The 15212-nt window shown below is 35.2% G+C and overlaps 2 protein-coding genes across 3 annotated transcripts in view; one reads left to right on the top strand and one right to left on the bottom strand.

The window, feature by feature from the left end:
* Positions 1-1369: 1369 nt before the first annotated feature.
* Positions 1370-3608, top strand: LOC124440425 (zinc finger MYM-type protein 1-like). The gene is made up of 2 exons (XM_046990822.1): positions 1370-1394; positions 1567-3608. The coding sequence occupies exons 1-2, from the start codon at positions 1370-1372 to the stop codon at positions 3606-3608; spliced, it is 2067 nt and encodes a 688-aa protein (XP_046846778.1).
* Positions 3609-11420: 7812 nt separating this feature from the next.
* LOC124439720 (putative L-amino-acid oxidase YobN) overlaps positions 11421-15212 on the bottom strand; it is a 52001-nt gene continuing 48209 nt past the window's right edge. For both annotated transcript variants that reach the window (XM_046990000.1, XM_046990001.1), the window contains one exon: positions 11421-11699. In XM_046990000.1, the coding sequence (XP_046845956.1) occupies positions 11549-11699 (151 nt within the window). In that variant the 3' untranslated portion in view covers positions 11421-11548. The remainder of the gene's footprint in view (positions 11700-15212) is intronic.

Here is a 15212-nt window from a genome sequence, read left to right as displayed (position 1 = left end):
TGTCGTAGTCGTACTCTTGCTAAAGCTCCCTAATATTTCTACTACACAAAATTTGAGGAAGTCATCAGTTTGATCCAGTGCTCTCGTTAAATTCGATTCCTCACGAACACACTAGTCTAAAAATTACAAGAAAATCTCCCAAGGTCTGAAATCTCAAATGACAATATTATGCATGATTGCTTGTCATGCATGCCCATGCATGTCATGTGAAAATAGAGAGCTTTAGCAAAGACTACGAGTCAGTGGCGTGGTGGCAGGGGGGGCCAGGGGGGCCAGGGGGGCCAGGGGGGCCAGGGCCCCCCTAGCTGCTGATTTTGGGGGGCGCTGAATTGAAGACGAGTCATCACGTTTTAAAGATGGGCTATAAAAAATTAAAAAGGCATTTGAAACAGAACAGTTATTTTCGCAGTTATCTATTCAGTGAATGAAGTTAACTTTAGGGAATTAGGGAAGCAAGGAAGTAGACAGACCAAAATGAAACCTTGTAAGGGGGTCGATTAAAGAATAAGATATTGACGAGCATTCTATAATTAGATGTTTCGTTTATGGCCACAACGCCTGCATGATTTGTCACGATGACCGTAGACAACATACATGCAGGGGAGAAACTAGAATTCTAATTAGGGGGGGTGGATATTCATATATTCAGCTTTGCCCTGTTGGTTTCTATTGAATTTAACATCGCCAACAAAAGAAATCAACAGCAAGGCAGAGCTGAATATATGAATATTTACACCACCCCTCAATTAGCATTCTAGTTTCGCCTATGCATACACGGCCAAATTGTCCTCTTAAGGGGCGCAACAAGGCCTTAAATGTGTAATTTTTTGCCTATCTTAATCAATGTTTTTTGCTTCCCTCACAGACAGTAATCGTTACTGGCATTGTATCTTATTACTAATCCAAGCGTAATAATATATTTTTTAAAAATGATAGTAGTGCAGTCATCGGTAAATTGCTATCATAATGCAGAGTCTAACATGAAGTAGCCCTTAATGATACCGCAGCATGTACTGCATTGTTTGTATTGTGTTATTTACATTTTCATCGTTACGACGATTCATTTGTCATTTTCAGTAGTAAAGCAAGTTATTATACGGTAAAACTTTTTTAAATCACTTAAAGCTTCTTCGTAAATGTTCAAGATTCATTTATCCGCAGTTATCGAATTTGCATAACAGCATATATTTAATTGAAATTAAGATATTTTATAAACAACAACATTTGAAGACCAATTAAATTAATGTCTCAAAACGCAAAACTCTCATTTTGAGCAGATGTAATACAGATGTAATTCACACAACAAACATTTCATTTGATAATTCCATTTGTGTTGGGAAGTGTATTTTAATATTATTTAATGTACATCATGGATCATGGTGCAATGTTGAAGAGTAACTGCAATGTCTAATTCTTTCAACACCACGAAGAGAAAAAAGTCGGGTGCTTAGTATCGAAGATTAAAGAAAGCTAGAAAAGAAGAATTTTCAAAACTTGGGGGAGTTTTGCTTGATTACTTTAAAACTATACAAAATGACCCACCATGCATTTTGTCACAAACAACAGAAGAGTTAGAATTAAAACTCAGGGAAACGCCGAACATCAGTGAAGACCTTAAACAAGTGCATGCGCAAGAAATATCTGAGTTGACAGATGTAAACGATCAAGATGAGCATACTTTCAAATCAATCAAAAGCAATGATCCTGTTGGTGAATGCCCTGATATTGACAGCTTTGTCAATTCAAATGAACGTAAGGAAGGCGAAGGCATCTCAGAATCTGCTGAAAACGAATTGAATCGAAATATTTCTATTGATACGAAAGAAAACACGTTTGACCCTGGGACAGTTGTTGATCTTAATCTCAGCATTAGCGAAAAAAGGCGTTTACTTAAAATGAATCCATGCCAACCATCCCAGTTTGTTTTGAAACAAAGGAGGATAGTACAAGGAGATCGCTCTCGCTATTGCTCTCAGCAGGTTTTTTTCCACGATGATGGAACAAGACGAAACTGGATTTCCTATTCACTAAGTAAAGACAGCTTGTTTTGCATACCGTGCATTCTGTTTACAGATGTAACGTCTAGGGGAGAAAATATTCGGTCAAATCAAGGAAAAGCTTTTGCAAACATTGGTTTCTCCAAATGGAAAAAGCAGTATATTAGAATTCTGGAGCATGAAAAGTGCAATTCTCATCTAAACGCAAAAGTTGCAGAAGCTCTTTTCCTTCAAGAAAACTCAATATCGGATCAGTTTCATCACCAGGGGAAAATCGAGTCTGAAAGACGTAAAAAGGAAGTGATTTTAAACAATAAAGTTTTGAAACGTGTGATAGATGTTATTATGTTTCTTGGAAGACAAGGGCTTTCCTTTAGGGGTCACTGTGAATCACTGACAAATTTCTATGTTAATACAGGAAACTTTTTGGAAACGCTTAAATTATTGTCAGAGTACGATCAACCAATCAATGAGCATCTTGAGAAAGTTCGTGATCACCAAGTGAAGCAATCGACAAAGGATGGTGGTAAAACTGATGAAAAAGGAATCAAAGGACGTGGCTCATGGCTAACGTTTTTGAGCAATGATATTCAAAATAAGTTAATCAATATCATTGGTAAAGAAATATCTTCTGTAATTGTACAAAAAATACGCAACTGCAAAGCATGGGCATTGATTGCTGATACAACACCCGATATAACTCATACAGAGCAATTGAGTATATGCGTAAGGCTTGTTAATGAAACTGGCGAGTGTTCTGAACACGTTTTGTCATGCCAAAAAGCAATTGGAACAACTGCACATGACCTATACACTGCTATTACAACAATATTACAATTGCATGGAGTTTCATTTGAAAAACTTGTTGCCCAAACGTATGACGGAGCATCCACTATGAGCGGATGTTATAATGGTTTGCAGGCAATTATAAAAGAAAACATCGGAAACCACATCATCTTTGTTCACTGCTATGCGCATACGCTAAATCTCGTCTTGTCCGATTCAGCTTGTGTTGCTATTGATGTCATTACTCTTTTTGACTCTCTCGAAAAACTGCACGCTCTTATTAATAATTCTCATAAAGTACACGAATTGTTTCAATTGGTTCAAAAGAATGAAAACCTCAAAATTTTTTCAATTAAACGTCTTAATACAGTTCGATGGAATGCAAGAGAATTTTGTCTAAACGTATTTCTTTTGAGGTTCGAGTGCATCATGCGAGTGCTCCAAAAAGTGGCTGAGGAAAGATCGTTCACTGAAAGTCAGCGAGCAACAGCAAATGGATTGCAAGCAGCTTTTCAGACAAAGCAATTTGTTGCGACTGCCTGTCTTTTCCAAGAAATTTTTGGAATTACTGGACCTTTAAGTCGATATCTACAGAGCGTAAATGCTGACTTTGGAAAAGCAATGGATATGGTTGATAGCTCAATTTCTAGAATTCAAATCATACGTGACAAACCAGAAAAAATCATTGAAATGTCCGATTCTTTTGCGTTAGATGTCGAATGGAGGTCTACACGACCTCGTCGTCGACGACCAATGGACGGAGAACAAGCCAGAGATGATTTGGCAGATTCACCAAAAGCACAATGGAGGCGAGACATTTTATAAAGTGCTAGATTCCATTCAATCTTCAATGAAGAATCGTTTTGAAAAGAATCGACCACTAATGAAATCATTTGCTTTATTCGCACCCAATCAATTTGACGAGCTCTCGAGCAAGTACAAGACATCTCACGATCTTCAATCTGCAGTGAAAGCCTTTTGTGATGTGTATAAGATAGATTCCCAAAGATGCGCTACTGAACTGTTAAGCTTTGCAGAAACATTTAAAAAATTTCACTGTTCTCAGTTTACAACTCAAAGTGACCATGATCATAATGAGCAGAACTTTGAAACTATTGATGATGGTGATGGTGATGATGATGATGAAAATCATTCTGAAACTGACATAAGTAAGCATTCGAATAATGCGTCAATTACCGAGAAGGCTAAAACCCCGTCATTCTTAGATGCCTTGAATCTGCTTTGTTTTCCAAAGTACCATTTAGTCGTCGCATACCCAACATTATGCAAAGTTTATTCAATTGCAGTGGCCATACCCATTAGCTCAGCAACTGCTGAACGTTCTTTTTCTTCGCTAAAGAGAGTAAAAACGAGGATTCGATCTACGATGGTACAGGAACGCCTGGAATCATTGCTTTTAATGGAAGTTGAAAGGGAAACTCTCCTTTCTATCGACAAAGATAGAATCATAACTTTACTTGGGAAAACCTCCCCAACGCTTGCAAAGGCATTAATATAAATATATTTTTCTATTAAAAACAAATAACGTAACAGACATATAGTTGCTTGATGATACTTGGTTTTTAAGTTACTTTCCTTTTTATGAAGATTCATGTTGGTCTTTTATAAAATAAAAATAACTAAAATACTTGAAAATAGCTATAAGAAAAGGTGAAAGGGGCGCAAAATTTGTGTTGGCCACCGCAGTAAAAACTATGCCACCACGCCACTGATCGTCAGTTCTTCTGAGTCAGATACGAGTAAATCTTTGTCCCTGGAACGATTCTATCTACATTTGGATAGTATACAATTTATTTTAATAAGCAATGAAACACATCATACACGTGCACAATAATTGTGTTTTAAAATTCATATCGTCCTTCATCGCACGAAAGTGAGTAAAGAAAGTCAGGTGTCCCTTCTGTATTTCCAACTTAACTGGAACTGCAAATCCTTTACTTCCATCAGAACATGATTATTCTATGAACTAATGAACGAATTCAAACATCACTTCTTCATTTTCTAAATAACCAAAATTTTAAAACACCATCAAAATTTGTAGTTGATGTGGTTAAATATGGCGAGCACATATTTAAATTATATATAGCAAGCCCAAACTCTGATCAAGTCAGTGACAAGAGAAATCTCAAAAAAAAGATGTTGGTAGAATTGTGTAATCACTTTAGTCAGATTGCTACAAATTTGCTTCCTCCTCAACATGACGACTCAACATTTTTCCCCTTAAATGAAGAAGATCATCCATTATGATTGCTAAAATGTGTGGCTGATGAATATTTGACAATACGACTAAATACATATGGAAAACGTTACACTGAAATGGTTGTTAACCCTGGGGAACTTAGCCAAAGACATCAACTAATAACCGATAAAAGTCAATAACCAATAACCGATAAAAATATTATCAAATAAGCCACAATGAATGTAATACCAATAATGTGACCAACCTGCAAGTTTGGTAATGCTAACTAACATTCAGATTATTAGCATCGTTCATTTGTAATCTACTGTTTTATAATGATTGAGCACAGATCAAATAATAACATAGCACAACCAAACTTGTGAGTTGTGAGCTGGCTTTGCCACACCTGTTATGTTACATGTATACATGAGATGGGCAGTGGTTTCTTCGAGATTAAATTGGAGAAGTAAGACAGATCCATCCTTCCACTAGTCTGAGGGTCTAACTTCGGCAAGTGATAGCACTCTCCAGCCTTCCTCCTGGGGTCACAGGTCATTATTACAATTTAAAAAGCAAATCAATGTTATCGATCGCCACTATAGTAAAATTTCATAAAAATTTAACTACGTTTTCAAAAAAATATATAGTTATTCTGTTTGTTTTGTGTTTATAGTCTATTGTTAAAACATGCATTATATGTTGCATCCTTTTGTTAAAAAAATAAACGTATGGATTTCATGTCAACGATTAATATTTTTCTTTATATATGATTCGCTAAGTTCACCTCGCCTTGCTTCTCGATTTATCACTTTGATTCACTTTCCGTGAACCTTTTCATTCCAAAAATTTCGTTATTTTTACGCTCTGATCAAGATCCGAACTCTACTATTACAAAGGTAGAAATGATTTAAAAAAGTTAAAATGAACACTCGAGAGACTAGAGCCTGACCTGTGATGACGAATGATGGCGACAAATATTTTTTTGGCTTCAATTTTGGCTTCAGTTATCATTCCAGTTATTTGAATATTGAGTTCACTGCCATCATGCTGGCTCATTGAACTAAAATACATGGAACGGTATAATTGAAGCCATATCTTACGCCAGACACGCGAGATTTTACCCCAGACACGCGCGTTTAGTGTTTCGAGTAATAATTGATTGACTACACACCAAAGAACTCCATAACAACCTTGACGGCTAACTTGGCAGCCATCTTTGAAGCCTGCACGATCGCCACCATTGAGGGTACGGAGGCGAAATACATCCATTGAGCTCTATAAGATCTGGAGGGGAAAGGGGCCTGGACCCCGTGGTCAAAAACATGGCGGTAATGGCGGATTTTGGTTGTCAAAACTTCCACTTTGAGAAAAATTTTTAACATTCGCTCCCTCCCGAACCGGATTCCTGCTTATATTAATGACAACCAGCGAAAACAACCACGATACCATAAGCATAAAATATTGAAAATAATGCTTCAGGATTTTGTGAAATAGACACACACATTTAAATGAGGTAAATCTACTGTAAAATAACGTATATTTTGTCAAGTAATGCTTTAGCTATATTAGAAATAAATATCAAACGGCATTTTTTACACTGTCAATGTGTCGTTAAGCTTTAATGCATAATCCCATGCGCATTGCTTGTGTTTTTGACTGTTTGTTAACAGCTTGGTGCAACTGTCTTTCCTGAATAGATGGGTAAATCTTAGTTAAAACGTCCAAAAAGGAGTTGGAAAAAGTTAGCTTACCCCTACGACTCAAGTCGACTGGAAATATATGACAAGTAGGTATGTAATTTTTTTGAGTTTTTTTTGGTAGGATTGATTCTGGGTGTCTTATAAGGTATTATGATATTCTGATAAATCTACTGAAAACTTATGAAGAAAATATCTTGAACTGGAGAGCAAAAGAACGAAATTCAGAAATTCTATAATCATGTTGCTGGTTCTGTTTTGAGCCAAGATATTAGAAACTGGATTGTCATTGACAACCATGGATCTACTACTGAACAGAACTACATTAATTTCCCATTGAAAATAGGATTTCATAAATTGAAGTGCATTGGTTTCTCTGACATAACACTTTTCTTATTGCTGCATGAAGGCAAATCTGTTTAAATAATTATAATGTAGGTGAAGATATTTAGCATGTTGTATAATTGTTGTTGTATAGTCATTATTTATAATATTATGGCCTTGTGTAATGTATGTCAAGAAGAACTTATTAATTCTCAAAAATGCTAACCTTCTTGCACTACTTTTCTCTTGTGTCCTTACAAATTGCAGTTACGTATACTAATTTTTTCTAGGTTCAAACAACTTGACAAACTTTTGAATTTTACATTATGCCTTCGAATTTTTGTTTTCGTCTTTTGATAAAAATATCAGTGAATGACTAAAAAATCAAGTTTATCTAAAATAGTATTTTGTACAAAGAAATTATACATAATTGGAAATATCTCATGTTGAAGACAGATGTCACTTCTTTTACTACATTGCTACTCTTATCCTTTTAAATGATATCGTAATTCTTCAAAAGACATAAAAAGTTCTATGCCATCAATTTTTGCTTCTTCCACATTCAACTTCATTGCAACCAATGCATCTTATGTGAATTTTTAATCACCTGGAATTGAAAAATGTATGGATTTTGTCAGATGATGCAGTACTATATTTAAAGTTACATGTCATCATAATAAGCTTATCTTGAGCAAATATTTGAAGGTAGGAGCATAATTTGGCACATTATTGAACAAAGTAGTTTTTATCTTATTTTTTATGTACTACAATAAACAGTTCATTTACAGAAATGTTTACCACAACAAACAGTTCATTTACAGAAACACCAGATGGCATTTATAAAACTTTTAGCAAAAAGTAAACCTTTACACACCATCATCAAAATTGTCCATAATCTGTCAAACTATCCAAGCTAGCTGTTTAATACAGGTATTTTTTATTGTACGACATGTACCAAAGAGCTCATTAATTAATCCTGCACTGCATTTGATTACAATACAACTCTAATCTTAATATTTGCTTCATATTTTCAGAAAAATATCATGAAAAAATCCTCCATTTCTTGAAGGTAAACTTAGTTGAAACAAGGAGTTTTAAGATATGCATATCTCGATAAGAATTGGTTGCTTTGCCTTGTCTAGCAAGCGATTAAGTAAAGAACGTTGCTTACCGGTGTCATGAAATGTTTCCTTTTCTGGCATTACTTCAGCTTCCGTACACCAAACAAGTTTGCAGCATGTTTTAAAGATAAATTTCTAAAAGTTTTTGTGCTTGGCATTGATATTTTGTATAATCGCAATTGTGGTTGTCAAATCCGGGTGGGCGAAAAAAATTTTATTTTATGAGCCCGCGTCTTTCCGCTGACTTTGACAACCAAAATCCGCCACGTTTTTGACCACGCGGCCGCACAATAATAATTTATAGTAATTTTGTTGACGTTTCCCCTCCAGGTCTTATAGAACTCAATGAATACATCACTTCGAAATTGCCGGATTTTTTGCACAAAACAGTGCTCTTCGAGCCAGCTTAATGTCTAAAAACCTTAAACAATATTTGGACTTTAATATAAAACAAGTTTGAACGACATTTGTGCATGTTTAAGCTTCTTTTTAGAAGGATGAAAAGCGAACTTTTTTTGGCACGTGAAAACATGCCTTATAACTTGAATAGAAAACTGACACCCCTCGTTTTTTTTCATTAAAAGGATGTAAAACACACTTGTCTATCCTTATAATATTGTTTGAATCTTTGAAAATGAAGCTGTCAGGGCAAGTCAGTTGAGTCACCTGAATTTTTCAGGTTCATGAGACAATTGCTTAAAATTGTTCAGCAAAGTGCGAAGATCATATCTTCATTCAATTTCAAACACCGCACTGCATATAACATTTATTCATATAGTGAAAGTATTGACAAAACATCATAAAAATAGCGTACCATAACACGCCACATTTCAATGAAATGTTGTTCTTCTATAAAAGCTGCCTTCTCTATAATTTAACGTCTACATTGCAATAATATAAAGAAAAATTTATCTGAGGCAAAAAAAACGAAATTATTTGTCTTGTTGATTGCTTAAATGAGCAACAACACATGCATACATATTACATCTTATTATTTCGGTAAATTTGACTGTAAAAACACACAAGTTTTAGCTGAATTTCTTCAATACTAAACTGTCAATACATACAAGTCATCAATTTCCATAGACTTATACTTTTAAAGCGACAAAAAAGTGCAAAACACAGACGTCTTCAAGAGGACGTGAAAACAGCAAGTTTCACGTCGTGAAAAACACTAACGACGTTGCAAAGGCGGCGGATGTAAAGCAACCGAATGTTTACGACTATTGAGCTAAATATAACTAATTATATTTAGTTCAATGGCTTACGACAAAATACGCAATATTCACGTCGTCTTAGATTTCGCGAATATTTTTATTTTGCCGTCTGAAGGCTTTTTGTGGAGTCTCAAGCATTTGTTGATTCCTTTATATTTTCACGATTATAGATGACAAAATAACATTATGTCCCAGTTTCGTCAAGTTTAGATGCAGTGTATTCATTGTCTTTTATCAAAGGGGCTATTTACTTAATTCGGATCCGGGCTAGCCGAGATTCAGTGAGGCGTGAAATGATTTCAAGGATTGAAAGGGGCCAAGACTTCAAGGTGAAAAATTACAATTGTTTATTAAGCGCCACAAGTCATCCCTGTTGCAATTTTCAAATTAGGCCGAAGTGGTTGTTGTAATTTTAAATGTTTTGCGTAGATATATAAATAAGAATATTGTTAAATTGCTCGAGAAGATATATCTGATGATAAGTATTGAATCGTTTCCATTTACTAAAACCATTTATCGCTTAGCTGAATCCCGGCTACCCGGGCTCATTTAATCAGCCCTTAGATATTTTGCACCCGGACATTCTGTCAAGATTGCCGCCATTGCGAAGTGTCGTTCTTCTCTTCTTGATAAATCACATTTCTCGTACATCACATGTATTTTGATTACAGTAACGCTGAGCAATACATTGTAGTTAAGTCCCAAACAAAAATTTAAAAAGATTAGAGATACCAGTAAGACATAAACCTCTCATAGCACAGTCAGAAACGAAGCTAAAAACACAACACTTAGGACTTGTTCATGCGAACCCGGTTAGCGAGACATCTCGCCTACCTATAATCTTGCTTTGCAATACATTTACTAATAATATTTACGTCGTGTTCATATGAGAAAGCGGGCTGGCCCGGTTGCCGAGTTCTCGGTTGTATGAGACGATATCATAGGTAGGCGGGATGAAAATTTTCCTTATGAACTCGCCAGTCCGCTTACCGAGATGAAATTATGATGTTAAAAACAAGCGATCAATGGAGTGGAGCCGGCATTTAAGAAAAAATAAACGAATTATACGCTGGAATAATGGCATGATTTAAGAGATTTGTTGAGAGAAGTTTGAATTTATTCAAACATTCGACTCATCATAGCTCAACATTTTCTTTGTTCCGCGATCATCAATGAGTGTATAATCTTTGTTTAGTGCGTTTGAACAGTTCACACAACAATGTTGAGGTAACGCATGCGCACTGTGCGGCGTAAATTTTTGTAAAAATGGCGTCACTGAACTGTATATGTATGTGTAGTTCCAGCCGTTGCTAGGCATCGTGGAATATTTTATCTCATAGGCTCACCATCACTCAAAACGTTGAAAGCGTTTGGACACATCGCTAAACATCACACAAGACAATTTTGAGTGTGTGTTGAGTCAACATGTTGAGCGCGTTTGCACGTAGCTGTATGCAAATTTTTTTCAACCATGAGCACTCCTAAAGTGAATCTTCTAGACACCTTAAGCGCTTCTGAAAGGTTATGTCTTTTTGTTTTTGTAAGCCATGTAGACACTGCCATTTCACTGGGGCTCGAATCTCGATATGTTACATATGCCCGAATCTAGAAATTATTACATATGCCATGTAGTTTGCCATGGTCAATTTACCAATGCAATTTACCAAAAAAATTTGAGATTACTTCCCGTAAATGAAGTGCATACAAACTTTTATACAGGTCTTTGACTTGTACACAAACATGCTTTACAATTGACACTATATTGAGAATCTGTTATTGTGAAATGTAGATATGAACACCGCACTGCATAAAACATTCTTTCGTAATCTGTTAATGTGTTAATTTTCTTTCTCTCGTATCGCGGTTTGTGGTATCGGGATGAATCATTTGAAATAAAAATCTTCATCGACTGATTTTTTCTTGCGCATTAGTTGAATGTTTACATCAAATTGTAATAGACTTCGCCATTGATGTTTTTTGAAGTCAAATAGAATAGCGTGATGACGAAGAAAGACATTGTTCTAGATACGTGTTAAAAAGTAGCAGACTTAAAATAAAATAAATCTTGGCAAAACAAATAAAGAGTTATGTCTATAATGAAAACTGATCGCGCATTTAGGCTGATTATCAAAACATGCATGAATACAATAGGAACTAAAAATTATTTAAAAAATGTCGTAATTGATATGATAGCAATGAAATAAAATTAGACATTGTTCTGCCTGTACATGTGACGTTGATATACTTGGTAAGCTGTTTTCAAGCCACTTTCCAGAGCTCCTTGAATCCAACCATTGGTAAATGATAAATTTTCACCGGCAAAGTATACGTTCCCCAAAGTTGGTTCCCACAAATATCTTAAAATCAAAAGATATACACTAAATTATTTATATTTGTAAAAATTGATTCTTTAAACACGTTAATAGAGAGCTTTAGAAATTAAGAGTATGACTACGACAACTTGTAATAAAGAGCAAAAAGCTTACTAAAAGAATCCAAAACTCGAGTTTTAATCGGGGCCCTAATTTTGCTCCCCAATTCACGCGTCGCCTAAAAACATCATCGATGCCACCCACTGACCTGTATAGTAATTACCTGGACGGGAAACCATCATCCAAATTACTATATTTTATTAACGCGCGGCCGGTTATTAAAAACATGGCTGATTTTGGATGAAAATGTCAGCGGAAGAGCGCGGGCTCTCAAAAATAAAACTTTACCGCCCACCCGGATTTTTATCAAAAACTTATCTATACACGAATAATACGATAATAGATAATTTCAAAACTTTTTTTTCTAACAAAAACTTTTTGAAATTTCATCGATGAAACATGCTGCAAACTTGTGTAGTGTACGAATGCCGATGTAGTGCAAGAAAACAAAATATCTCATAACACGGGTAAGCAAGATAATATTGTTTGTCATTCAAGGAGTCGGGTTAAATTTTTCTTTGTCAATACTTGTAGTGTGAGGGCATCGGCAAGTATTTTGCCAATGTTTTTTACTACTTAATTATATTTTAAGACTGTGTTTGTCCAATAATTTTTATTCTTTTCTTAAGACGCTAAGCAGCCAATTCTTTTCGAGCTATACATGTCTTGCAATCAAGTGAAGTTACCTATAATTAATTAGGATTTGTTCATAATATTTTTTTGAAAATATGATGGATTAGTTAAGAATAGAGTTGTGTTGAAATTTAACAATATTTAAAAACACTATGGTATATGAAGTATGTTGTGTGGTGTAGGCAGCCTGCAATTTGCTCATGCTATGTACATTTTTTGGTGTTTACTTTTTGTAAAAAATACATTTCTAAAGAAATGAACAATGCTAATGGTGAAAAATTAACCTAGCATTAACAGTTTTTCAAGCTGGCTAGGCCACTGTTCTCAGTAGGTTGATACACCAAAACCAAGATAAAAGAACTGCTCTGAGCAAAGATTTGTTTAAATTGTTTCCATCTTTATTCGAGAAGAGCTTATGATTTTGTGCATGTAAAGCTTAATTTGCACAATGTGTGAGACAATCCACACTTGGTATTGTCTTAGGTCATTGAGGATCCACATGGGATGCATTAGTTGCTATGAAGTCAAAGACAAACAAAAAGAGGAAACTTGAGCCAGGAGTGCATTGGAAAGCTTGTTGAAATTCTATGTTGAGTTTTGGTTGTCGTAATATGTATTAGAGTACCATTGTTAAAATTTTGCAATAAATCTCTGAAAAGAACCTCTATATGTTGATAAAAATGAAGTAGAAATAAATAAAATAAATAATTTGGAATTTAAATAAAATTGATAACTGAAATCAATTTGAAATTATTAAAAGTCTTAAATTGCATAGAGTCAAGATGGACAGGGGAAAACAAGTAGTTCCTCCAAAAACTTTTAGTCTCTTTGTACAATATCTTGACACTTACTGTTTAATGTTTTATTCTCGTGCAGCATTACACAGTGTTATGACAGAGAAGCAAAACCTCTCATATTTAAAAACTTCATTTAAAACGATTAATGTAGTTCTACTCTACAGTTGTTCCAGGATTGTACTGAATAGTTCACTATCCTATTGTAATATCTTGGTTAAAACGTTTCCAACAACAACTGCATTATATCATGATTTAAGTTGAATTCTGTTCATCTTGTAGCTCAACAAGTTCAAGATATTTTCTTTACATGTACTCTGTACATCCGAATTGTCAGAGTATCTGAATATACATAAGCTAGAATAATAAATAAAATCAAACAAAATTTGATTCCAATAGGCCATACTTATAATTTTTTGTGTTGACTGTTGTCAAGAATCAAGATTTAACTAGACGTCGGGGGGTTTCTTGTGCCTTTTTGTGAATACTTTCTAACACTTGTAAATCTAATAGATAAAGATATTTTCATCAAGCTCTTTACGAATACATATACAGAGAGCAAAGTTTATATATAAACTTTTATGTTCACTAAAGAAATCCGCCTAGTGTTATTTTTACTCTAAGGGCCTGTTTATATGGAGCCGAGTTACCTGGCTGAGTGAGCTACTCGCTCAACCGGGTTTGATAAAGTGATCTGTTTACATGGCACCGGGTAACTCGGCTAGCACTTCCGTTTATTTATCTTAAATGAAGTTTTGCTATGCAACTTCGAGTGAAGGCGCGAAATTTTAAAAACCTCACAGTTTCGCAGCAAAAATGGAATGGGTGAATATAAAAATTAAAATATGATATGGGTATGTTTTTGTATAATCATGCTGCAAGTACAAGTCTTATCTCTAATTTTGTAAAGTTACGTGTACATGAGGAATGATATATTGTTGAAAGATCTAAAGCAAAATGTACACGCCGAAAGACTTAAATAACGAAGGATGTCGAAAGTGGCACGAGGACCTTGTTCTGTGTGGTACCAAAGAGGCAGAACGGATGAGTGGTGGGAAAATATGTTAAACGGTAGATTACCCAACGAAGAGCGTGAAAAAAACTTTAGAGTTCCCTGCATCCAGTTTTTTTCAATTCTTAAATGAGCTTAGGCCATACATTTCCACTTCAAAAAATTCTCCCAACTATCGTTCACTTCAGGCTCAAAAACGACTAGCAATAACTCTTTACTATTTGAAAGACACGAGTTCGATTAAAATGACAGCTAATGCATTTGGGATACATGTTTCAACTGTCTCCCGAACAATACATCTTATTTGTGAAGCAATAAGTTCGAAATTAGGACCAAAATACTTGAAACTAACAAAGAATCATGATGAAATGAGTAAAAAAATTTCAGAATTTGATGTGCAGTTTGGTATACCCCAAGCATTTGGATGCATTGACGGCACTCACATCCCCATATTAAAGCCGACGGAGAATTCACAGGATTACTTTTGCTATAAGATGTTTTTTTACCAAATGTGCAAGCTGTTTGTGATGCAAAAGGATTGTTTTTGGATGTGGACTGACGCTGGTCAGGTAGCGTGCATCATGCAAAAGTTTTTTCCAATTCATGTTTGAATAAAAAGCAACAAAATGGGAACATTCCAATAACCTATCAGTTACTTGTTCCTGGGCACACGAAAGTTGGGAGCTATCCTATTGGAGATCTTGCCTACCCTTTCACATCACACTGCATGAAAGAGTTTGTAACATGTTCAACGGATGTGTCATATAAACGATGTACGGGGAAATGCACTCATTTTTTAAAAGGGCCGAGTTAGCCGGCTAGGCGAGTAACTCGCTCAGCCGGGTAACTCGGATCCATATAAGCAGGCCTTTAATTGTTATTTGACTACAGTTGAAGTTTCTTTACCGTGGGATTTTCTTCGTATAATTGGGTGTATGTTCTATAAAAGGGTAAAGCACATCTCTGCATGAAAAGCGTAATAGTTCTTGAGTTTTTAAC

This window comes from Xenia sp. Carnegie-2017, unplaced genomic scaffold (genome assembly GCF_021976095.1).
Source record: "Xenia sp. Carnegie-2017 unplaced genomic scaffold, XeniaSp_v1 HiC_scaffold_2, whole genome shotgun sequence".
NCBI classification, from domain to species: Eukaryota; Metazoa; Cnidaria; class Anthozoa; order Malacalcyonacea; family Xeniidae; genus Xenia; species Xenia sp. Carnegie-2017.
This window is presented reverse-complemented; position numbering and strand designations above follow the sequence as displayed.

Coding starts and splice junctions, on each gene's coding strand:
- LOC124440425 (XM_046990822.1), top strand. CDS start 1,370: ATGGATCATGGTGCAATGTTGAAGA. Junction 1,395..1,566: donor TCATGGTGCAATGTTGAAGA/GTAACTGCAATG, acceptor CACAAACAACAG/AAGAGTTAGAATTAAAACTC.